Source organism: Acomys minous (genome assembly GCF_964271855.1).
Source record: "Acomys minous genome assembly, chromosome: 16".
In the NCBI taxonomy this organism is placed as follows: Eukaryota; Metazoa; Chordata; class Mammalia; order Rodentia; family Muridae; genus Acomys; species Acomys minous.
Genome location: NC_140498.1, coordinates 56,659,771 through 56,686,189, shown reverse-complemented (window position 1 = coordinate 56,686,189; position 26,419 = coordinate 56,659,771). Strand labels below are relative to the sequence as shown.

Sequence of the window (26,419 nt, the reverse complement as noted above, 5' to 3'; positions counted from 1 at the left end):
CTGTGCAGTCCTGGAACTCACTTTGTAGACCACGCTGGCCTCGAACTCACAGAGATCTGCCTGCCTCTGCTCCCGAGTGCTGGGATTAAAGGTGTGCACCACCATGCGCGGCTCACGTAAATGAATTTTAAAAGACCCAGGAGAGTAGATACTTAACTGTAGAATAACGAGACGATGCTTAAACAAGTATTGACCTTGAAATCACCAACGGAATGCACTACCATTTTTTTTATTTAGTTTACAGAAGAAATCTATTAAGTACAGGTTGCAGAAAGAAAAGGTTTAGTGCTATTTACATTCATTTTAAAACTCTGCTCTATACAAATTTAATTCTGATCAGTATGAACAATATTTTCGTAGATCTACTGCATATAAAGCCTTGTCATCAAAGCATTAATAACAATGAATAAAGTAACCTGATTGCATTTAACAAAGATGACTGCAGACACCATTTACATGTGATGCAGTGAGAGCCACGAGCCCTCACTAAACACAGGACACAACGCAGTCTGCAACTTCATCTCTAAAAAGGCTGGGCAAAGTTACTGATATGGGATACTGGTCTATATGCTACACGCCAATCTATATTTGCGCTCTACAATTAGATATTTTATGTCTTTTTATTAAATATAATCTACACATATTTGTAATTTCATCCAGGAAGATTTCTTCCCAGTGAAAAAAAATAGAAAATCTTTTTTTTTTTTACAGGTTTAGAGGAAATGAGCTCATGCTTTAGTGCTGTGCATATCAATCTTTACGTTATTGGTAAAAATAAAAGTGGTGCTCCTAACTGCCAGTGCCTGAGGGCTCAGCTTGGATCCGAGCGCCACTGCAGGCACGGGCTCTCAATGCAAACTACAGGAAGTCACAAAATTAGTATCTGGAGACTTCTCCGCTCTAGTAAGCGCGGCGCAGGGCAGGGCTACGGAGGAGAGGCGCGGCGGAAGCGGTCCATTTTCTGATATTCAAACACACAGTCGGCTCTGCCGCTGGGGCTTCCCAGGGGGTCTGCACAGTGACAGCCCCTCCACATTAAGGCTAGGGGTGCGCTGCCACCCCCCTGTGCTGCCTGGGCTGTGAGCAGTAGGCATGGCTTCTTATCGGCTGTGGGGACATCAGTCATGCCGAGTCTGTGAGCACAGCCCCCATGGCTGACTTTGGTAGAATTCCTTCCCATTTTCCCTGTCCGACTGGCCTGGTGCTCGCTGACGCTGAGAGTCCTCCAGTGTGGGCTACACACAGGACTTCTGGGCACCACAAATGCTTGCAGAGTCTGCTGATGAGGAAAATAATAACAACTTTTTTTTTTTAGTGCAAATTGTCCTTGCAACGCTCGCTTTCTGACTTGCGTGGAGGAGTCCGGTGGCGAGTCTGTGGCAGCAGACGTGCTGCTCCCCCGGACACCACCGTGCACTTCACCCGCTCACACACAAGAGCGATCCAAGGAGTAAAGGGCCAGAGCAGAAGTGTTCTCAGTTCTTTTTACTTTGTGAGAAGAGATGACAGTGCATGAGCAATTCAGTCCCACGGATGTACAGGCGACTGTCCTACAGGTGCTGGAAACTGTTGAATCTCCTGGGTCTAAGCAGCATCAACAGACCGACACACATGCTGCGGCGACGCGCTACAGGATCACACAGCAGTTGCTCTCGCCCGTCTTCTCCCGGTTCCTCTGACCTGGGGAAACAAAGCCAGCCCGGGTTAGCCATGCTGGGTCTCGAGAGGAGAGACAAGACGCAGAGGCATGGTCAAAAGGCCTGAGTGCTGCTCAAAGCTTGCTTTAAACAACTCCAACCCTGTAAATATGAGCTCTTTTAATACTGACATTCTTCAAAAGCCGTCCGTCTTGTTACTTGCTCAAGTTGGATTTTAACTATAAAGATTTCCTCCTCATCAGCATGCCTCAGAGGAAGCAGGCATGGATGCTTATCTTGAGGGCGCTTACGGAGCGGGCTTACCTTGTGAGTTGGGCTCTGGCAGGGTCTCCCTGGCCACCAAATGCATCACTGTGGTTTTGCCAAAAGGAAGTTTTAATGCTGTGTAAGAGAAGAGACACCTGTTACACACACGCCCTTCTGTGCATCAGTAGCCAGGGCTGCAGGCCCGTGCGAGCTGCTGGCTTCAGCAGAGGGGCAGACAGCTACAAGGTTCTCCCAGCTTCGCCACTGGCTAGACTCTATCTGAGAGCAAGCTCAGTTCTGGCCGCACTAGTCCTGTACAGCCTCCCTGCACGCCTGCTTTTCAAGTCATGCTCCACACAGATCTACGGATTGCTGGTTGTCAGTGATGTCACCAACAAGTCACAGCAGCAGGTACACTCCAGAGGGCAGGGCAGCAGCACCAGAAGCTGTCACCTAGGTGGTGGGGGCTGGCACTTCTCTGGTGCACCTGACTCTGATAAGCAGCAGACGTGGCTGATGGCAGCACAAGGTGGAGGAGCCAGAAACTGGGGTTCCTCCCTTCACAGAACACTTCACCACACACTGGGCGACCTCCGGAAGACAGGATTCTACCTTTTCCTGTGCACACACCTAACAACTGCCTGGGTTTCAATTCAGAAGTCACACTGGCGGGAAGTGGGGAAGTGCAGAGGCCTGTGTCATAGAGGAGCAGCACGCCTGAGTGGGAGTGGTGACTTGGGATGCTAAGTGCTTGCACAGCATGCTAGGCCTCGGGCTGCGCTCCCACCCACACAGCAGTCAATAAGCAAACAGAGAATGGAGGTGAGCTCCCCACGCCATGCCTGCTGCACCCCCTGAGCCCCACTTGTAGCTGCCCCCACTGACTGTCAGAGTGTCAGGGACATTGTCTTCTTCGGTCGTGCCCTTTCTGGGCCTCTCCTTCAGCAGAATGAAATTCCTTGTGATTGACAAGGCTACACCTCAAAAAGGGGGCTGGGGACCAAAAGTTTAAACCTGAAACTGACTGGAGCACAGAAGCTTTTTCTAGGCAGGCGGCAGGGGCTCAGCAGGGAGCCCGCCCACCTGAGTGTCACCCTGGAACCCAGGGAAAGCTGGAGCAGACAACTGACTCTGCAAAGTTGCCCTCTGTCCTCCACACCTGTGCCTTGTCTCTCACAGCAATAAAGTAAAAAATCTTAAAATATTGTTTTTTGAATTTTTTTATTCTATTGGAATAACCACAACCGCCTGCCTCTGACTTGCAGCTGTGGGCCCTGAGTCTGTTTCACAGGCCACTGAGGAAGCCTAGACTTTTCTTCATTAACAGCCATGCAAATACTGGAGTCAGCTGCCTCCCTAACAAAAAAGAAACCCTGCGGCCTAGAAGAGGACAGGGGAGTGCTAGCATGTGGCCTTCCCGAGAGCCAGGTGGCACTGCCCGACCAAGGGCCACAGTGCCCCACTCCACCTGTGTGAACCATGCAAGCTGGAAGGCCTGTAGTTCACTACAGTCAGACTGACAGCCGCGTGCCGTCATCCTGAGACCTTTAGCCTGGCCCCACACACTGGGGCTGGAGAACTGCTCGACATGCCGGGGTTCCCAGGGAGCTGAAGACTCACTCACACAGCCAAGAGATTAAATCTGCCCAACATTAGCTTGTTTTTTTAATTCATTAATTTTAATTCCAGATCTTGTTTGAACCATGGATTTTTTTAAAAAGGCTCCATCATTCATACACGCACAAAGCAGCCAGGAGGCTGCCAGTCAGCTCTCATGGTAGCACAGGGTTCATCTAATTAAGCAAAACTACAGAAAGAGCAGCGAGCAAGCAAACTCTGCCTATAAATGGCAGTGGTGTCTTTGTTCTTTTTAAAAAGATTTATTTATTTATTACTTATAGTGCTCTGCCCACATGTACACCTGCATGGCAGAAGAGGGCCCCAGATCTCATTACAGATGGTTGCTGGGAATTGAACTCAGGATCTTTGGAAGAACAGACAGCACTCTTAACCTCTGAGTCATCTCTCCAGTCCGATTTCTTTTATTTCTAAAAAACCTTAACAGTTTTTAGACCAAATCTAACACCACAACAAACTGTCTACACATGAGCCCAGACTCTGAAGTAGCCCACTAAAGCGCTGCTGTCGGAATCACTGCAGTCACCAACCCTGACTCTCAACTCAAGTCTTTCTGCAGTGGACTTTGTTGTCCCATGTGACCCCGAGCAACTAGAAAGGTGTGTGTGATCACATCCACCCCGTCTACTCCAGTGTGTAATAGTGCCGACACACAGAAAGGCTCCACAGACACAGGACGTCTGAGGAGGAGCTGACGGCACATCTCCACACTGGGCTGAGGAAGGAAAATGACCATCCTGAAGCAAGGACTGCTGTGCCCACGTGGCTATTTGTCCCCACACAATGAGCACTTGCTAAGTCAGCTGAAAATCCCTCTTCTTACACTGGGAAGCCTTGTCTGTGTGACAAAAGCATCACGCCAAGACTATGTCATCTGGCAGCACAGTGAAACCCCACCTGTAACACAGCAGGTCTGGACACCAGCAGGCAAGTCCTCTCCAGGGAGAAGGCCAAGCACGCACACAATGGAGACAGAACCTCAGAGTCTGGAGTCACCTTTTTTTTTTTTTCAAAGGCAGAGGCACTGTCACTTAAATAAAAGAATGGCTCTCTGGGTGGGCAAGGGCATGAATTACCTCCTAGGGTGACATTTCCATGGAGAAACCGGCCTTGATAAATGAGTCGCAGAATGTTTGGGCTGCTGACCTGCTCTTCTTCCCAGTCTGAAAGAAAACAAACAAACAAAAAAACCAAACTGGTTAGCTACTTGCAACAATGTGTGTGTGTGGTGGGTGTGTATAGATATCTAATCTCCAAGCGTTCCTTTGCTATAAAGACAAGTGACTTTAATCAATACAGAAAAGGTTAGGATTCTCCGGGGACTTAAAGCACAGGTGCAAGCATGGCGAAGCCACGCATTTCCAGCACCTCACAGGCACCATGGGGTCTCCCTTCCCCGCTCCAGGCCTGGGGAGACACTGCAGCCCTCAGAGGCTTAGGAAGCCCCAGCGGTGTGGCTCACATGGCAGCAGCCCAGGTGGCCAGGGTGTCACGGTGTCTGCCTGCCAGCCGGCCCCTCCTCAGGTGCAGCTTCTAGCGACCCAGACTTTGCAGAACCAACCACTACTGACATTTACTGACGTTTGCTGCGTTCTGTCATACGGTTCAGATCTAAAACTTTAATGGAAACAGTCTGGATGTGCTGTAACTGAGCAGATCTGGCAAACTCAGGAAGGAAGGACTTACAGACCTTTTCCTAAGAGCTGAGGGATCAACTTCCCAAACAGGCCGGAGGAGGGCTGTTCCCTGGCGTATTTAACAGTGGTGCTCACCCATTTATCATTATTTGGATTATTTTAAGGAAGTAAAACAACCTTAAAAGTATATATTTCTTTTGCTAAACGTATTACATAGATCTGGCATGGTGGCATATGCTTGGCAGGAGAATCATTTGAAGGCAGCCCAGGCAACTCAGCAAGACTTTAAGAAAAACAAAAAGGGAGGGAAGGCCTAGGGACCCAGGTCAGTGGGTGGTAGAGCGCTTGCCCAGCAGGTACAACAAGGCCCTGGGTTCAATCCTCAGGACTGGGAAGGTTAAATGAGACAGGCTTAATCAATGGCGTGTGCCTGGCAATGATTCTGAGCACACCCTGGGAACTCAAGAGGAAAACTAAGGACGGAGCGCAGGGCGGGGCTCATCTGACAAGAGTTCCCACCGCACTGCCCCAAGAGTTCACTGTGGTGCAGCAGAGACTTCGCTGCAGGTCAAGTGAAATCCAGCTCTTCCTTCTGTGTTAGGTGTAAGCACATGGAAGCCATGTGCCCTGGACACGCTCTGCTTGCACACATGGCGCCGCATCCCTGCTTCTTCGCTGCTTTCTGGTGAGAAAGGCAACATGCAGACAGTGACCTGCCAAGCACGGCCTTCCGCCCGCCGCCCTCTCTCAGCACTCACCCATGGGCCAGTTGTCATACACATGCTTTGCGATGTCGGAGGCGGAGTCGTTGGGGGAGAAGAGGAACTCTTTCGTCTTTCCACTCACCAAGATGAGGCGTAAGTTAATCTGAAAGGAGACACGGACACTCTGAATGGAAATCTTGCCTGAAAGCAGCACTTGGAAGATCTTCCCTGACGGCACATTCTGAGGCGTTGCCAGCACCATTGAGCGGTTTTCACTTAACTTTCTAATCATTATCTCGTCATCAGTCAGAGGGAGCCTCAGGATGGCATTTTCATACATCTGCCACTATACCGTTTCCTTTTTCAGCTGCCTGCTCAAGTGCCCCAGCCCCGCCCCTGCCGTCCCCTGAAGCTTCGCTGGTCCCTCTCCGCCCAACAGTCCCACTCCCTTCTACTTTCATGTTATCTTACTTACTTCATGTCTTTCGAAGACGTTTCTTATAATGGGAACTAGTATGTAACTTTATTTCCTGTTATCTACAATGAGCATGTGCTGCAGATATATTTGTGAGTAAAAGAAAACCAAAGTCATTGATGGCTTGGTTGGTACCCAGGCTAGCTTCCAAAGAGGTAGGATGGAGGTTCAGATGCAGGCTGCTGGCAGCCAGGTAACCCAAGGGTGAGCGGAGCCAAGGGGACACTGCTCTCAAGAGAGACGGTGGTGTAGGGCAGAAGACAACTGACACTGACCTCTGGCCTTGGTGGGCACACAGGCTCATGGACATGCATGCACGCACGCGCGCGCACACACACACACACACACACACACACACACACACAGCAAACCAGTCATTATGCTTTCGAACGTACAACGCTGTCGGTAACTGAAATGCACATGATGACTAAGACTACAGGATATGCTTTAGGAAGAGTGTCGGCCCTGTGAGGCTCACAGCGGAACAAACAGGAAGAATCCAACAATCTTGTTCTGCATCTCCTGGATTCTGTGTTGCAGGCCAAAATAGAAAAGTTCCCTCTGAACGTCTTACCTTCCATAATCAACATTTTCACTCAGACACAGGATAGGCAAGGTTCTCTGTCCTCAGGTCTCTATCTTAAAGATTCTAGTGGAGCCGCAGACAGGGCTTGGCAGTCAGGAGCGCGCACCACCCTTGCAGAGGACAGGTTTGGATCCTAGCACCCGGGCTTGGGGACTCAAAATCGCCTCTAACTCTAGTTCCAGGGGTACGGATGCCGTCTCTCCTCCTCCAGGGCACCTGCACGCGTGTGCGCATGCACTCCCCCAGCCCCACCTTACTAAAACTTGGGTCTGTTCCCAAGATAAGCGTTAGACAATCTAGCCAAGTTTCTTTACATATGCCCAGGGACTGTCACTCTATCAGGGTGACCTGGGACAGGCCCAGGTTACTGTCCCCGTCTTCAGTTACTAATATGTATGTTTTTAGAAATAAAAGCACCAGAACACTTTAGAGCACAGGGTCTACAGTGCACACAGCAGCACTACACAGCACTGCGCTGCTGGCCTCTACCCAGCATGGTACCTCCTGGTACCTCGCCATGCAGAAGACATATGCGGACGTGGTGGCGAAGACAAGTACCTGTAAGAGCCTGCGCGCACCAACAGTCCAGGCTCCACTGGCCGCTCCCCACACAGGACGGGCTTGGGCTCTGACGTGGAACATGCTCTAGCTGTGTGGCTACTCAACAGGGAAGAGAAAGGAGACTCTGTATTCCAGCTGAAAAGCTTTTACTATCCAGTGAGAATTGAGTGCTGTGTTTAAAACTGAGATTACGTTTAAAGAGCTCACTACAGGAAAGGCGATGAGTCACAACACTGTGAAGATCTTGCTGCTGAACCCCCTCCTCCCCTGCCTGAACTGTGCTGAGTGCGTGTCAAGTCACGTCATACCTAAGGAATGCCTCCAGATATGAAACAGCCTGGCTCAGCCACTCAAATAAGGGTGCGCTCGACCGCGCCGTGCAGACACTGTCAGCGCATCCGAGCACACACCTCCTAACCCCAGTGGCTTTCCTCAGGAGACACTCTCCTGGAGACTGGCAGAGTGAAAAGCTGCCGCCAGCCAGAGACACACTACTGGGGGCTTAAAATGCAATGCGAGAGGGCACACAGAAGAATCTGTGCCTTCCTCTTAAATTTTGCTGGGAACTCAAACTGTTCTTTAGAGTTTCAGGTTTTGGTTTGTTTCTGAAGAAAGAGCTATGCATATGGATATAGAAATGTAGCATTTTAAACATCAAGTTAGAAGCTATTCCTGGTGCCCTCTAAAGAGCCTCACTGAGCCTAAATTAAACTCCCTTGGTGAAAGAACCTTCTGTTTGCTTTATTTCCTCTTACAACACGCACAAGTATACCCTCCTCTACAAGTGTAACTGTGTCCCTACACTGAATTCTCAACACTTCCTATTGTAAATTTGCACCATGGTTAACCAGTACACTGATAATACACCTTTGCACAGTTAAAAAGTAAAATCAGGATGCTGTCTTAAAGGAATTCCTTTTCTGGGCTGGAGAGATAGATGGCTCAGCGGTTAAGAGCACTAGCCTCTCTTTCAGAGGTCCTGAGTTCAATTCCCAGCACCCACATGGTGTCTCACAGGCATCTGTGATGGGATCTGAGGCCCTCTCCTGGTACTCATGAAGACAGCACACTCATGTACATAAAATACATAAATAAATCTTAAAAAAAAAAAAAAAAAGAATTCCTTTTCTTTACTATCAAAGGTGCACACGCATTTTCTGTCCGACCCAGCCCTCCTGTGCTCCTTACCCCACTGGGCCTTCATCACATCTTTAGTACCCACCCTGCTTGCTCCAGAAAACACTTGAAACTGGAGGAGTCTGAAGGTGGCTCAAGTACAGGGCTTCACTCTTCTAAGTCCTCTGGGCGGAGGAGAGAGGGCAGGCGGCAGCTCAGGGCCAGGAGTTTATCAGTTTTACAGTTAAAAGTAGCTACAGCTGATGGAGGCTGCACAAGGAAGTCAGCAACAAAGCCGGGGACAGGAAATGGCAGCACTAGGCTGGTGAAGTAGCTTGTGCCTGAGGCACCCGTGGCTGGGGCGCCAATACCCGAGTTCTGGCCTCAGGATTCCACATGAGATGCAAACTGGGTCATATAGAAGGCGTTGCCATGTCTGAGAATTACAGAGCTGTGCGGAGGTAGACATGGGGAGTGAAGACTGCTGGGTAGCGCTGCGGGTGCATGGGTAGTCCTCAGAGCTCCCAACATGCCGTGCTTAGTCTGCATGCTGCCATGCGTGGGCAGGCTGCAAAGTAAAGACACATCTATGCTACCAAACACATATTTGGCCTAGCTGGTAGATGAAGACAGAGTGAGTTCTTAATAAAACCAACGTGGTCCTGCGAAGAGTGTGAGCCTGCCTCGTCCGCAGCTCATCAGGTCCTGCGTAGAGTGTGAGCCTGCCTCATCCGCAGCTAAGCAAGCCCTGCACAGAGTATAAGCCTGCCTCGTCCGCAGCTATGGAGTTTGGAGCTGTTAATACTGATGGAGGAAAACACTGGACTCCAATTGCTCAGACAAGCCCCAGGCACACAGTCTGGCCAGCAGTTAACCGCTCCTGTACTGTAGTAAAGACTCTACTTAGAAACAAGCAGCCCATTTGTGAGGTAACAGGGTCCCCACAGCAGTGAGGTGAAGGCTCTTGTCCAAAGCTCACACACAACACCCTTTGTTCACTTGTGCAAGAGGAGCACGGTTCATCAGGACACGACTTGGTATGAACGGAGCAGAACGCACCAGGATTCCCAGGAGGTGACATTCACGGCCTCCAGATGAAGCACACGCTCAGCAAAGCCAGGCAAGGACTGTGACCACTGGCGACCGCTCGTGGCCCACAGTCACTCACAGCAAGGACCCCCAGGCTTGCAGAACACCGTCCCTCTGTCTGAGGTAACGAATTAGGAGATGTCTCATTTGGAACTTAATTCACACAACAATTTGTTCAAATTGGTCAGGATAGAAAAAACAAGAGACGCAAAGGGCAGAAGACAGAGCTGAGTAGAATGACGGCCACTGGAAAGGAGAGCACTGTGGAGGTGGACAGCCCTGTGAGGAGGACGCTTGGCTCCTGTCTGCCCAGCGAGCAGCATGCTGAGTGCAGAGGGGAGGGGAGCAAGATGAGCAGAAGCGCAGCCTCTGTGCGTGTGTCTCATGCCGTGCCCCGCCCCCACCATTGTTGAGTGGTTTAGCGAGTCATGGGGAAGTTTGCTGAGTGATGGAAGGCACCCCAAAGGGTCTACATTGTGTGAGTGCACTTACAACACTCTTAAAGTGACAGGACTGGAGGTGGACAGCAGAGCGGCCTTGGGCAGGAGTGAGGAAGAGCGTGTAAGGCAGGGCAGGTCTCAACAGCGGTGGGTCTGACACTATCCAGCAGCTCCACGGGGGACGGTTTGGTTATGTGAGGAAAGCTGGGGTTTCTGTTATTTCTTACATGTGCGTGTGAATTTTAACTTCTTTCAAAGTAAGAAGGTTCTTCTTCAGCGAGGCATGGTGGTGGTGCCTACGGTTAAGTTAGGCCTACCTGCCCTTAGGAGCATGGGGGGGGGGGGGCTGGGAGGCCAGTCCAGGTGATGTGGGAAACATACTGTCCCAAGAAAAATAAAACAACAAATATTACACGTGTCTAACTTCCTAAAAACATACATGGGATTTAACATGGGTCTGTTTTGATTATGTTTTTTATTTCTACTTAAAGATGAGAATATTTTTAAAATATATTATGTTAAAATAACTACTTAATTTAGAAAAAAAAGACAGAAGCTTGTATCAGTGACTTATACTAGGACAATATAGGAACCTGAAATAGATTATATGACTTTCTTTTCTCAAACTGAAGGTTAATAAATGTCAGATTTTGAATTTTGTTAATGCTATTATAAAAGAAACAAAGAATAAGGGAGAATATAAGATTGGCTTAAAATAGAAATTATCCAAATACTTTTATAGTACTAAAATATGAGAACCATTTAACAAACTCATTTATCCAGTCACACAAACATCTGAAACACACTGTGCTTTGGGTCTGTATTATGAAAAATTTAGCATGACAGTGGGATTTTATAATTCATTAAAAGACTTGCTTTAAGTAATTTAAATTACGTACACTTGAGTGTCTGTGTGGGCACATGCACCTGAGTGCTGGTGCCCAGAGGCCAGAGGCATCGTATCCTGGCGCTGCAGTTACAGGCAGCTGTGACTCACCGAAGCGTGTGCGAGGGGACCCACTGAGGTTCTCCTCAGGAGAGGTGCGAGTGCTTAAACACTGGGCCAGCTGTCCAGCCCCTGATGTTTTAGTCTTGAAGATGAGAAACATACAAACAAGCATGGGAAGGAGGGCCATCTAGGATGTAAAGTTAGAAATGTGCAATGAATGCCGAGGAATGAGTTTTAATAAAAACAAAAGAAGAAGCAGTCACTGTCTTCTGCACTGTGCTTAGCCACGCCGCCTCGCCCACTGCCACAGTGCAGACACCACAGCCCACTCCACAGTTGTCGGGTGGGCTGCAGGCGTGCCTCACAGTGCTCGGCCCCAGCGGCCCTGCTTTGTGTTCTCCAGAATCTCCTGCCTGTTGACAACAGGCATCTTTGCTCAGTCCTGTGAAGCCGCCAAGCCTCTGCACAGGTTATTCCTTTACCTGGAATGCTCAACACCCCACACCCCACGCACACACCTAAACCTCACAGTGCACAGCTCTGCCTGAATCCACTGACTACAAGCAAACTGCTTCTGTATGCTGGGGTGGGGAAGGCATAACCCGGCCTCCAAACTTAGTCCCTGCACACGAAATACTAGAACGGCACTGGAAGCGAACTGGGAAAGAATTTCAAGACCCGGAGAAGCCAAGAAAGTGTTTTTACTCCCTGATGAAAAGGAGCAGCAGCAATATTTGTGAAGCTTTTGTGTACACTGGGCATCTATGAAAACACTTTCCTACCCAGCACACACCTCCTGCCTGTGAAACCACCTGCCTTTGGTGGACTGAGGGCCTGAGACAGGACCATCATACGGCCACCTGCTGAACAGATCTGCTCTGCACTGTTAGCACCTTGAGTGGTACATTTTTTTTTCTTCCTTTTTTTGAGACAGCTTTTCTCTGTGTAGCCTTGGCTGTCCTGGACTCCCTTTGTAGACCAGGCTGGTCTTGAACTCACAGTGATCCACCTGCTGGGATTAAAGGCGTGCGCCACCACACCCAGCCCAGTGATACACACTCTAAGCATACACTGAATATTAAACCCTGTAAGCGGGAAGCTCACTCAGTGAGGCACCCAGTTTCACATTCTAGAAATGTCTGCCCACTCTAAGTGGAGATAAAAGATCCGAAGCACCCCTCAACAAGGGCCTCTAGAACAGGGCCTCTGAACCTGCGGGTCACATATCAGATGTTTACATCACAACACTGCATTAACTTACAGTTATGAGGTAACAACAAAGAGAGTTTTATGTGGGGATCACCACAACACGAGGAACTGTACTAAAGGGCCGCAGTGTTACAGAGGCTGAGAACCACATTCCAAACAGAATTCTATATTTTCTGAATTGTTCCACTACCTACTGATTTAAAGAAAATTCCAATCACAACACAAACAAAAAGCTATGATGCTGCGCAGGTGAGCGGATGGTAACAGTTGCTAGCTTACTTTCTTTTGTATAGCAAGTTATTTTTCTATCACCAGAATAAAGGAAACAGGATTTTTATATAGTTTAGAATCAATACATGCAGGACAAAATATATAAAGCATCAAGTGTGTGACACAGTGAGTGCTAAGAGTTAACATCACACATTACTGACACTGTAACAACCACCACCAGCCTAGCAAGTCCCCAAATGGTGCTACACAACACTCCTGCTTAAGTACTTTATAATCTACATTTATCTTGAAATAAGCTTAGGAAATGTTGGTAAAAATAAAATTCTAGGAGATTGACAATGCATGTGGGGGGGGAGAAGGAGGAGGAGAGGGAGAGGAGAGGAGAGGAGGAGGGCAGAAGGAGAGAGAGAGAGAGAGAGAGAGAAGGGGAGGGGAGGGGGAGGGGAGGGGGAGGGGAGGGGAGGGGAGGGGGAGGGGAGGGGGGAGGGGAGGGGGAGGGGAGGGGGAGGAGGGGAGGGGGAGGGGGAGGGGGAGGGGGAGGGGGAGGGGGAGGGGGAGGGGGAGGGGGGAGGGGAGGGGGGAGGGGAGGGGAGGGGGGAGGGGGAGGGGAGGGGAGGGGGGGAGGGGAGGGGAGGGGGAGAGGGGGAGGGGAGGGGAGGGAAGGGGAAGGGGAGACTGCCTGGTGGTCAGAGGGCAACCTGGTCACCCTCAGATGCCATCTGCCTCCTTTTTTAGGTAGGGTCTCGTGGGCCCGGTGCTTCCTGGGCAGGCTGGAGTGGGGGCTGCCTGTCCACAACTCCCCAGTGCTGGGAGTACCAGGTGTGACCACAGCCTGACTTCCCCCATGTCGCCTCTGACAAGTATTTTACTGACTACCTTCCTAGCCTCTATGCTTGGAAATTCTTGCAAATTACTATTGAAAATGTAAATTTTTAAAGTTCCAAATACTACACATTATAAAACATATTTCTAAATCAAGTCCTGGCTTTGCGCTGCGTTCCGCTGACTACCGGCTACTCTGCACACAGGACACCAGCGAGCCGCTTCTGAGGCACTGAAGTGCCTGCTCTGGGAGGGACACTGGCTTTCCGCCTGGTCTACAGAGGCCCCAAGCTGGTCATCCAGGACAACTGTCCCTGACAACTGAAGTGGTAGGTGAAGCAGGGGGCAGTGAGCTGGCAGGAGCACAGTATGGAGAGGCCCAGGGAAGAGCGGCTTTCTCTGTCCATCACTCATTCCCATGTATCAGGAAGGGACAGCTTTCTCCTGCCCACCTCCTCTTAGGAGAAACATGGCATGTAAGTCAGCCTGAAATGACAGGAAAGGAACCAGACTCCCCCAATGGTTCAGGTAGACATCTTCCAACATGGCCACCTAGTTACACAAGTAAGTCCAGGCATGGCACTGGACAGAGCTTCAACTTGTCTCGGGATCGTCTGTCTACGCTGTTCCCTTGAGGTGTTTGCCCTTTTGTGGACATCATCGCCAAGTTCTCAGTACTAATGAGTCCCAGCCTTTCACAGCCCCTCAATCACTTAGCGTGGACTCTCAGAACTGTCCTGAGAGGCCCCCCCTTAAGAGCAGGGCTTGCTTCAGTGGGTCTCAATTAAGGCGAAGTTCTCTTCTAGGGCTTTCTGAGCGCCTGGCCCCAGCTTGTCAGTCACCGCAGAGGGCTTGCTTTTCTCTCGCTTGGGAGAGAAAACAAGTTCTAAGGCAAATCACTCCTTAAACTTATTCTTGCATTTCTCTGAACCATGGAACTTGAGAGGAACAGAGTCTAAGAGAGGCAAAGGATTATTCCCTGTGAAAGGTTTATAAATATGCTTCCTTAAAAGTCAGGTGTATTTAATAGCAATAAAATGGCTAAACTGTTAAATTCTGTCTTATGTGTGCTTTACTACACTTTAAAAGGTAATTATAAAACTGTAATCAATGAGTCCAGGACAGTCAAGGCTACACAGAGAAACCCTGTCTCAAAAAAACAAAAAACAAAAAAACAAACAAACAAAAATAACCCCACAAAACAGTAAGTAAATAAACGAACAAAGACAAAAACCCCTCTAATCAAGTTTCTACAGTGTAAAGTCTCTCAGAATCTCTCACAGGTCACAGTCTCCAAGGAGGGAGGCGCTTAGGGTACCAAAGACTGATACTTCCAAGGATACATGAAGGTGTATTAAAGCACTGGGCTGGATGCTGAAGAAAATACAAAGAACGATCAGAACCCCATAGAGCCTTGGCTTTACAACAAAGCACCCAGCCATGTCAAGAGACAGTGGGGCACAAAGAGGCCACTAATGTTGGTATTTACAGATTTTCAAATTTGCTGGATATGACATTAAAGTGAAAAAACTTACTTTTCTCCATAAGCCGTTGGCTTGTGGTATATAGCACCTTTAAAGCATGCTCTGGTAAGAATCATGATGCCAGCACGTGGGAGGCCAAAGAGGTCCTAGCTGGCTACAGAGTGGGACCTTTCTAAAACCACGGAGTTAAAAATCACTGTCATTAAAGGAACCTAGACCTGATGTGAGAGGACACCAAGGTGACTTTCAGACATAAAATGTAACCAACAAGAGTGACAGGGTCATCAGTCAATACATGTTTCCTGTGTGTTGTCCTTATCCTATTGTACATAAAATCATTATTTTATTTCTGAATTACAAACCCCCTTTACTTAACAACAGTCCTATACTATGAATGGTGGCGAGGATTCAGCCGTGGCCTGGACCTGCCCACGGAGCCATCGGTTGGTTCTCCTTTGCCTGCCTTCTTAGCACAGCTAGAGCATCACATCTGCACCACTTCCTTGTGTTGTATAACACTGCACAGGAAAGGTAAGCACCTATTCTCAACAGTCAGCCATGATGGAACAACTAGTCCAGAGACAGTCACATGTGACGGCAGCCCCACAACATCACCCAGCTGCTGAGGTACTACCACCAGAACACCAGAGCACAGGGCACCTCATGACTTGGTGACACCGCTGCAAACAAGTCGCTGTGCTGTCAATAACACATAGGTGTAGCACATACAATTATGTGCAGCATATAATGCTTGGTAATGACCTTCAACTACTATGTACTGGCTTCTGTGTTTAATAAACAGTAGCTTTCAGCATTATTTCAGACAGTCCTACTTCTGAATGGAACATTCTGAAGTTGTGATATAGCTCAGAGGTAAGTGGGCCCTCAGCTTAATCCCCAGTGCCCACACACCCCATGTCCCTACTAGGATGAGCATCGCCACAACTTCCAGGAGCCTGACTGCCTGTTGTCACCATTCTTGCTCCGTAGCTCCAGCGTCACCAGATCTCGGAATGGACCCCAACTGTTCCTGCTCCACTGGCAGCTCCTGCAGCTGCAAGAACTGCAAGTGCACCTCCGGCAAGAAGAGCTGCTGTTCCTGCTGCCCTGTGGGCTGCTCCAAGTGTGCCCAGGGCTGTGTCTGCAAGGGCTCTTCAGACAAGTGCACCTGCTGTGCCTCATGTGAGACAATGCTGCTCCCACTTGTAAATAGTAGTGCTGGACCACACCAGACTATTTCATACAGCTCCACCCTTTTCCCTAAACCCCCTTTTCTACTAAGTATGTGAATAATAAAAGCCAATTTGGTTCTTAAAAAAAAAAAAAGTACCTTGATTTAGACAGTGAATTACAAGATGAGTTTACCCAGGTGATGTCAGTCACTGCAGCTAGAAATAATGTGCTTACACTTACAATCAACTGATGATCCATGAAGGATCGTCAAACAGCAAGAAACAACATAGTCAAAGACATCTCATCTCCAAAACCTTTCTGTAGCCACAAACAAACAAACAATAAGAAAAATAAATAAATATATATGTGATAATTATACTTGGTACTGCCAGAAATTAGTTTCTAAGATTGTGTGTTGTCTACTTTTTTGTCTTTAGATTTATTTATTATGTACACAGTGTTCTGCCTGCATGTGTGCCTACAGGCCAGAATAGAGTACTAGATTTCACTATAGATAGTTGTGAGCCACCATGTGGTTGCTGGGAATTGAACTCAGGACCTTTGGAAGAGCAGCCAGTGATCTTAACCTTTGAGCCATCTCTCCAGCCCCATGTTGCCTAGTTTTATGTCAACTTGATATAAGTCATTAGAGAAAAGGGAGCTTCAATTGAAAAATTCCTTCAGAGGCAGTAGGCAACCCTGTAGGGCATTTTCTTAATTACTGATTGATGGGGAAGAGCCCAGCCCATTATAGGTGGGACCACCCTGGGTTAGTGGTCCTGGGTTCTATAAGAAGACAGGCTGAGCAAGCCGTGGGGAGGAGGCCAGTGAGCAGCACTCTCCATGGCCTCTGCATCAGCTCCTGCCTGCAGGGTCCTGCCCTGCTTGAGTTCCTGTTGTGGCTTCCTTCAGTGATGGACAATGATGTGGAAGCCTAAGCCGAATATATCCTTTCCTCTTCAGCTTGCTTTTGGTTGTGGTGGTTGATCACAGCAGTGGTAACCCTGCCCTAAGACAGTGGTTTTTCCTATCAATTTTTCAGAATGTACTGGTGATTTTTAAACCTTTGGTAATACACAGATAGACAGGGCTGAGAGATCAACAGTGGGTAGAATCTGAGAGTCAGAGAATAGGTAAGAGGACAGGAGAAGAGTGTGGGCAAGTGATGGCTCCAAGCTTTGGTGCTAACGTGTGTAAGAAGGAATACTATCCAGAAAAGTCTACGTCTAGTGTTTTACCATCAGTTTTGAAAAATCGATCTTAACAACTTATTTCTGGTGGCACCGAATACAGTGATCACATATACCATGGGTTTTGGAAGTGAAGTGCCTTTGCCTATATTGATGTTTGGCTAAATCTTGCTATTAGATCAAAATAGGGAAAGCAATGCACATTAAAATAACCCACACAGTCACTGCCTGAAAAGAGAAAACATTTTTGTTGGTTTTGTTTTGTTCTGTTTGAGACAGGGCTTCTCTGTGTAGCCCTGGCTATCCTGGAACTCTCTCTGTAGACCAGGCTAGCCTGGAACCCGGAGAGCCACCTGCCCCTGCCTCCCAAGTGCTGGGATTAAATGCGTGCAGCACCACGCTTTTTGACTGGAAGGACGAATCAACCACAGATTACAGCCAGGATTCCTGCAACAGTTCAGAGATATGAACCAAATGTGTCACTAGAACATAATCTACTAGAAATCACCACGAAAAATACTGCTTTCTACTACTTCTACTATAAAGCAGGACTAGGTAAAAAGAAATTCAATAGTCTACATACATCCCAGAAGGCAAAGTGACAAAGACCGCAGTGATAAGAGAAGACAATTGCTGAGAAGTTAAGAAAGGAAAGTTGAAAAGCCATCTAATTCTTTACAATATGTCTGTCGACTCATTATTCCAAAGTGCCAGCAAGCACTCCTGTTTATGAAGAAGACGTTCTGTCTGGCTATGAAGAAAGCGATTGTTCCACGCTGCCTGGGCTCTGCAGCTCTATCCAGCTGGCACAGACAATTTACATCAACCTGTGACTAGCGATACCATCACTTAGTGGTGCCCCAGATAGCTATGAGCTCATGGGCTCTTAATATTGAGGCTCTCATTTATCAATTAACATCTCTGGAACACTCATGAATTCTGACGTTAATACAATGGTGTTTTATTTACTATCAATTAAAATTTTAAATCCGAATATACTCAGGGTGGGTATTACAAATTATTCAGCAGGAGGGCTCTAAAGACACAAATGAGGACACAAAACAACTGAGTAATGGACGCATCAATGTCACTGTGTAATAGTAAATACAACCTCTGAGGGACACAGCATAAGCTGGGCATCCTGAGCTAACAGAGCTCTGTCCATATAGAGCAGGACTGTGGGGCAGTGGTTTGCCTTGTGACTAAGACGGAACACACAGCAAACCCTGCCCCAAATCCCCTCCCCAACCTGCAGGAGCAAAGCACTGTGAGGACAGAAGGGGCTGCTGCCTTGGCTTCCGAGCACATACCTCTTTGCAGATCAGACTGGCACCCTCATGTAACTTGTCTCACTGCTCCAAGGTCTCTAGCAAGTGTGTAAAACAGAGCCTAGGATCATTTCTGTACTTCTGTGAGTGGTAAGTAGGGAAGGTGTCTGTTTCTAAAAGAAATAGCTGTAACACTCTTGTCTCCAGGGTAACTAGCTAGGAGCCAGCTCTTACGGCGGTGGAGTAAAGGTCAGAGAAGAGTTCAATGCTGCAGGCGGAGGTAGAGTGAGGTAGGGCCAGCCCAGGATATCGAACACCAGAAATGGTGCTTCAAGGCTGTGTTTGTGCAGAGAAAATACCACTTACAAGTCTTTCTTAATTTTGGTCCTTCAAACTAAAACCTCGTTTTTGTAACCTCCTACTCCTTGTTTTAAAGTTAGCTCTGAGTTTATGTTATCACTGATCATGGCTAGACACCCTCCAGGACCAAAACATCAAAACAAACAAATTATATCTGTACTGAATACTCAGGCAGTTATTTACAATGCACTTGGCATCCGCTGTTACGTTATCTACACGTGATTCCACACGCGATTCTAGTGCAAGGAGACCATGCTGGGTTACGCACAAGTACCACAGCATTTCATAGGATTCGTCAGATTTCCAGGGTCCCACAGGGATTCCTGACACAAGCCCCATTACACACTGAAGGACAGCTGTAATTATATCTGAGCTATACTTATAAACTGAGGTTGTACCTCTTCTTCAGATATTTTAATGACCTGACAATTCCTTCCAGTGTAATAAGGTAAACTTATGAGCATAGTAGATCTTAAATTCTAGTAAATACAGCATTGCAAACGTACTAAGAGGTAAGATCAATAGCTGTGCTGGCTACTTTATACCAACTTGACACAAGCTACAGTCATCAGACAGGTGGGAGCCTCAATTGAGGAAATGCCCTTAGAAGCTAGAGAGACAGCTCGGTGGTCAAGGACTCTGGTTCAATTCCCAGCACCCAGCACCCACATGGCAGCTCACAACTGTCTGGTTTGCAATTCAAATTCCAGTGGATCTGGCTCTCTCACATAGACATAATGTATGCCAATCACCAAATGTACAAAGAAAAGAAGAGAGGGGAGGGGGAGAGAGAGAGAAACACCTCTAAACGACCCGGCTGTGGGCAAGCCTGTAGGGCATTTTCTTAATTAGTGATTGATGTGGGAGGGCTCAGTCCACTGTGGGTGCCCCCCCCCCTGGTGATTTTGAGTACTAGAAGAAAGCATGCTGAGCAAGGCAGTGAGCAGCACCCTCCATGGCCTCAGCATCAGCTCCAGCCTCCAGAGTCCTGTCCTGCTTGAGTTCCCGCCCTCAGTGTTTTTGCTGATGAACTGCTCTATGCAGCTGTGAGTGGAACAGACCCTGTCTTCCTCAGGTTGCTTATTAGTCCTGGTGTTTTATCACAGCGACAGTAACCCTAAGACAACAGTTCACTGCTTATTACATGGCAAGTACACTAAGCAGTGAGCGCAAAAAGAGATGCCAGCTGAGCATGAGGAGATGCCATGGAAAACACCAGGACGGCTGTAAGAGCTGTGCAGATCCATAACCTCAAGTGCTGCACCGACGCCTGGCTTTAGGTCACACGGCATCTCTAAGCAACCTATGCACCATCCACTCTCTATCCCACGACAAAGCAGGGATCACACACACTTTTACTTGTTGGGGATTTCCTATCTGATCATTCAGGGTAAAATGACAAGACAGATTAGATGTCACCAACTATCAAATTAAATACAGTTGGTTGGGGACGGAGACGGCGCTCAGATTTAAGAGTGTGTGCTCTAACTGCAGGTGACACTGGCAGACAAGGCTCAATCAGAGTAGCTTCCACACCAAACAACGCTTGACACTTCCCACAATTAAAGCAACTGACAACTGGTGTTACTCGGTGGCTGGTAATTTCCCAGGGAGTAAGAGATGTTTCTTTAGAAAGAAAATCTTCCATCATCACGCCTTCGGTCACCACAGTGTCTCCAGGACGCAGGAGGCATGCCGGGATAGAGAGGGATTCCCGCCTGCGCTGCACCAGCTGCTGTGGCACTGCCTTGTGCAATGACCCCCTCCCTAAAGAGACAGCTTCCTCGGTGCCTGCTGCAGACAAGGCCCTGCTGGCCCGCTGCCAGGGCCAGCACATAAACTCTACTCTGCTAACCCCACGGGGTACTGTTCTGAATTAACTGGTATTCTCCAGATCTCTCACATGCTAGATTCAGAGACTTTATAGAAAGGCATTAGAGAAGACCCTTATGCGAGGGAACAGAGAATACAGCTTGGTGCCTTTTCTCCCAACAGTGACATACCAATTACAAGTTACTTAGAATTAGTAAAACTGTTTTCTGAAGGCACACCTTATCAAGTAAGCTGTAAAGAAAAATGACGAAGGGGAGAAAGATGAAAGGAAATTATGTGCAGGGTGCCCTCTACAAGTACAGAGAGTGCTCAGGCAGGTAAAGACGTCAGAGAGAGGCTGAGCATAAGGAAGTGCACTGTGTGTGTACTGCAGTCAGTCCCACAGGGCTAGCTGAGCACCTCTTCCCACTGGGCAGGACGGTAGAGAAAGAACAAGTCTAATGCTAGAGCCCTCCCAGCCTTCTTAATGCTGCGACCCTTTAATACAGTCCTCACACTGTGCTGATCCCTAGCCATAAATGCTGTTGCTATGGCATAACTAGTTTTGCTGCTGTTCTGAATTGTAACGTAAATATCTGATATGTAGCCCTTGGGAAAGGGTCACTCAACCCCCACAGGGCCGACCTATAGGTTGAGAACCACTGTGCTAGAGCAAAGCAACACTGCCGTTACATGCTAGCCACGTGCGTGTGGAAGCACTGTGCATAACTATCTACGTAAGAATTTAAAGACGTAAAGGCCACACCGTCAGAGTGTTGTGAGTATAAGTCTGTGCAAGCAGAGCAACTAGCATCAATGAAAACGGCTGCCCCTTATGTGTCCTCATCAACGTCCTGCACACATTTAGGCTCTAAATCCTCTGAGTGCAAATCAAGTCTGCGTGTACATTAAACCTCCACAGCTGGACTGTAGACTCCCTGAGGACAGAAGCACCACGCCTGGGCAGTTCACGCCATTGGCCTGCTCTGCACAGCATCTGTCTGTGGGAGAGTGAGCAGTAAGTACCCTTAGGAAGAAGGCTCTCGTGAGAACTGCACCAGCTGATCATCCTCCCTAAAGTGCGTCAATCAAACCACCAGGGGCCGTGTGGAGAGGAAGGAAGCAGAGAAGCAGGCCGCCTGTGGTCTCGGTGGCGGCTGAGTTCCCATGGTGAACACATCAGCTCCTCTAAGGACCCAGCAGCACTCTCCACTTTCACAGCGCTGACACTCGTCCTCAGACACCTTGGTGTGAGTCACTGAGCTCCCAGGAGCACAGAGGGCAAACTCGTCTGGGGCCTCTCTCGCTGCAGCATGGCCACAAGCCCTCGAATGGCAGGTGTGCCCCATTTCCCAGTGTGTGGGGTGCTGGGCTTCACTCCCAACTGGCCACAGAATCGGCCCTACAGCTCCAGTTCTAAGTTGGGAGTTGTTTCCTGGGAAGTGCGTCAGCATGGGGTTGCTGTGCACACTGTGGAGTGTACACCACCTTCAGCAGGCCAACGCTCCACCCCAACCGCCCAAGGCTCTTTCCAGACACTGCTCAGTCTCCTAGGAACAAAACCTGTGGTAACAGGCTCAGGCATGGTGTGGCCATCAGGGCACATCTGTGGACCAGCTGGAGCAAGAGGACACTTTCTTATTTTAAATTCCTCAGGGGGGAAAGTATTTCAGACTGATGACAAAGGGTTAAGTAGAAAGTCTTAATAGTCTCTAAACTCAACAAATGATGCGTTCTTGCATCTTTCAGCGTGAAAACAGTCAATTGCAGGAGTGTAGTCCACAACTGCAGCAGAAGGAAGTGTCAAGTCATGATTTGAGAAGTGGTCCAGCCTGGCTTAGGGCTCCTTGCCTTTCTTGCTGTCCTCTCCCACCCACGTGTAAACTGTGCCTTATTATCACAAATCACATTGCCCTTAAGCCTGGAATGCCATGAGGTTTCACCACTGTTTTCAGTTTGTGTGCTGGACATTTTGTGTTTGTTTTCACAGCAAGTCTAATCGGAAAGGACACAGCATGTTACAATTGTAGATACTGGGAAAGCCAAGCCAAACGACCCCAACTGACAGGTGACACTCTAGAACTGGAAAAAGCTCTCAGGAAAGTACACTGACCAGCTGGGGAGATGGCCACGCTCAGGGCCACAGCACCCACGGCCACGGGAGAAGCCCCTGGAGCTAGCTGGTTGGTGCTGACAGGAGAAGCAAGAAACCATTTCAAAGAGTTCTGCCTGGCAAATGGAACGTGGTGAGACCAGGGAGAAGAAACCTGGATCAGAGTACAGATCATCTCAACTAGTTATATACACAAATCCCAACAGCACAAAAGAGCAGCAAGTGAGTGAAGTACGTGAGATGGGAGAGTAAAAAAACCACATATGGTGTCAACCTGACAGAGCATTGTACCGCAATAAAAATATAACATGGGAAGTCAAGCCAGCCTTCTGATTGATGGGTGCTCATCCGTGACAGTTGGGGTACCGTCAACTCAATGACACACGTGTACTCAATGTTAAGTGATGCTTTCAAAGAGCGCACTGGAAGACACGAGAGAAATCCCACGCACGAGCCAGGCAGACACACGAGTCCCACGGCGTCAGTGGTGGTCAGTCCAGCTTCTCTCTAGTTTCTCCTTCCTGTGTGAGGTGCTAGCTGCTGGTTGTGGAGACTGATGAGAACAGTCAACTGACAACCAAGGTGACCGCACCAACCAGCTGCAGCCCGAACCCAACTCACAGAGCCAGTCAGCATGGAGGCCTAACCTTAACGGATGGCAAACTTTGAAAACTCTGGACATAAGAATTAGCAACCACAGCCAGGCGGTGGTGGCGCACACCTTTAATCCCAGCACTCAGGAGGCAGAGGCAGGAGGATCTCTGTGAGCTCAAGGCCAGCCTGGACTACAGAGCAAGTTCCAAGATGGCTAGAAACACACAGAAAAGCCCAGTCTTGAAAAAACCAAAAAATATTAGTAATCAGATTACTTTATGAGTTACTCCAATGGTGGGGATAATTTTTTCCTTTTTTACTTTTCATGAATAAAAAGTATAGATTATCAGATTGACCTGATAATCTAAGGAAAGACAATGTTAAAATGAAAAGTTTTTAAATTATAATTTGAATTTTGGAAGCCAGGGTTATATCCTGGAATGCTTGTCAGCACATGCAAAACAATGAACTCAGCATCAAAAGAGATGACTAAATAAAAATGTTACTTTGATATGCTTTAATTTTTTAACTGTAACCAATAAATAAAGATGCATTCTATACACAGAAGGAAAAGTAGACAGGGACCTTGAGATTTGCCCAAACTGAAACCCAGTATCTTAAATTATGATTAAAATTATGTGAAACAATTAAAACCTATACAAGAGGAAAATACACACTATAGTAAAGAGACTGGTTTAAGTTCATTTAAAAATTATAGCAATGAGATAGACAATAGGAAAGGTGGGGAATGTTCACAGAGGCCACATGAGCAGAGAGGAGGCACTAGTCCCCTTGAGCACAGAGCTGGAGGTCTGCAGAGAGCAGCCTTCCTCGGGCACACCCAGGGCCAGGGAGGCCTCGCATCCCCACTACTGTGTTCCCTGGGAGCCAGCTCTGTTCCTGCAGCCTGGCCAGATGCCGGGCAGTCTCAGCCTTCCCACTCTAAGAGCTCACAAGCGGCTACTACACACAGTTCTTTCCCTAGGAAGGCTCAGCACCTGTGTGTTTCATTAACAGCTACCGTAAACCACAAAGCAGAAAACAGGATAGACAGGATCTGTGAGTTCAGATTTCTGCTCTATCCTTTTCTATGCTTCCCCAAACTTGTGCATCGATCCCATGCGCTTTCATGTCCACAACTTAAGACATTAAGTTACAGCTTACAGCACAGTACGTTAGCCCACATCACATTCACAACATACGGCCTCACACGCCCATGCTCAATATACATAACAGAGTGACACACTCTTGGATGTCAGTGCATCAGAACTAACTTGAAGGCCCAGAGAGTTAACAGAGCTGGAGAGGCAACCATGAGGGCCTGAGTTCAGAGCCTGGCACCCACACTAGCCAAACATGGCCTCATGCCATGCTTGCGTGCCCACTGCGTGGCGCAGGCGGGGGGATCGCTGGGGCTTTCTAGCTGTCAGCATAACCAAAAAAATATGAGCTAGGAGCATCAGGTTCAGGAAGACTGCCTCAAAGGAGCGGGGCAGAGAGTGGTAGAGGACATCAGATGATCCCACCCCTACCACCTCTGCTTGTGCACATAGTCAGGTGTATCTGAACACACACACACACACACACACACACACACACACACACACACTTACAGATTCTATCATCTTTGTAAAGGAAACTAGAGGCGTTAGGAACACTGTTCTAGAATAAACTGGTGTACACCCAAAATAGAGCCCCACATCCCATATCAGCAAACTATACACATGGCGTCCAAATGGACACGTCGCCGTGGAGAGAAACATCTGGTTCCACCGTGACAGCTGTCACATATAAACAATGGCTGACTGACTCACTAACCTTCACATTGTTCTTTTTCAAAACAATCAGAAAACCCCTCATGCCAGGCAGGGCCCAGCACTGCCAAGTGCTACTGACTTATCAGAGCTTCCAGAGAGACAAGGCGACACAACAAACCACTCCATTAAGGACTGGGTCCTGACGCCATCTGGGTCAGTGTAAATAAGCTGTGATTAACTGCCACATCTGCCATGATCACGGTGCAGTGCTGCAAGGCCAAGGGTAAACGGAACGCCAATTCACAAGGCAGTCGTTAGTGGCCACTCTGCTGTCGGATCATCTCCGGGAGTCCTTGTGATTCTAACGATCACACTTTATTTATGTCTCTGCATGTGTCGGGGAACACATGGAGGTCAGCATGAGTCCTAGGGACTAACAAGTCACCACACTTGGTGACAAGCACCTTCGGTACTGAGCCATCTCACTGGCCCTACAGTGGGAAAGCCCGGGTAACACTCAGTGCACAGCGAGGCGTCACAGAACATCTGAGTGAGCACCGGCTCAGCGGACACCCCCACCTCTCACTCCTCAGCCTGCCTATCTACTTGGACTGAGGAGGTAGTGGCTCCGGTCCCCAAAGTTCTGTCTCGATGTGAAACCTTAAGTTAGGAGATAGGTATTCTTCTATCAGAAGAGTTAACTGGAAAGAAATGGATTTCTTTAAGACTTGGAACCCAGCTCAGAGTGGACCACCTCCCTAGCATGCATTCAGTTCAAAGCACTGGGGGGGGGGGGGGGGAATTCCAATTACCTAAAAACAAATCACAGTATAATGCTGAACACAGTATCACACTTTCTTCCAAATAATCTAAGTCCTTTCCACAGTATTAATCACCCACTTGGGACGTCTTCAAAACACCCATCACAGACACATGGGACACTGAGTGAGAAGCTCCAACAGGCCTCTGTTGACATTCACCGTGTGTTCCAGCTATCCCGAGGCACAAACCACAGCCTTCTAGAAGAGGAGCTGGGCAAAGCCTCTGCTCGGGCAACTCCCCCCTAACCCTAACCCTAAAAAGCAGCCGCAAAGGCATAGCACACACTGCAGGCGTGGAGCCCAGGAGTGAAGACTTCAAAGGTAGAAAAGCAAGGTACTGGACACACCTGGGAAAGCAGAGACAGCAGCAGCTCCCTCCAGGAAGTCACATATCTTTAAAACAAAACAACAACAACAACAACCCAAAAAACAAAGAAGCAGTTTACTATCCATAAGGACCAAAGTCTGGATAAACACTAAAACCAA

At 48.3% G+C, this 26,419-nt stretch overlaps 2 protein-coding genes across 2 annotated transcripts in view; one reads left to right on the top strand and one right to left on the bottom strand.

The window, feature by feature from the left end:
• Window positions 1-213: 213 nt before the first annotated feature.
• UBL3 (ubiquitin like 3) overlaps window positions 214-26,419 on the bottom strand; it is a 46,885-nt gene continuing 20,679 nt past the window's right edge. The window contains exons 2-5 of the mRNA XM_084761003.1: window positions 5,938-6,046; window positions 4,619-4,705; window positions 1,962-2,039; window positions 214-1,680 (exon numbers count right to left, since the gene is read on the bottom strand). Coding sequence (XP_084617129.1) covers window positions 1,628-1,680; window positions 1,962-2,039; window positions 4,619-4,705; window positions 5,938-6,046 — 327 coding nt within the window. The 3' untranslated portion in view covers window positions 214-1,627. The remainder of the gene's footprint in view (window positions 1,681-1,961; window positions 2,040-4,618; window positions 4,706-5,937; window positions 6,047-26,419) is intronic.
• Window positions 13,209-16,171, top strand: LOC311585603 (metallothionein-like). The gene has a single exon (XM_084761002.1). It carries the CDS (start codon window positions 15,775-15,777, stop codon window positions 16,132-16,134), a length of 360 nt encoding a protein of 119 aa, XP_084617128.1. The 5' UTR covers window positions 13,209-15,774; the 3' UTR covers window positions 16,135-16,171.

What these genes read in the sequence shown, in the direction of transcription:
- LOC311585603 (XM_084761002.1), top strand. Translation starts at nt 15,775, where the DNA reads ATGAGCATCGCCACAACTTCCAGGAGCCTGACTGCCTGTTGTCACCAT.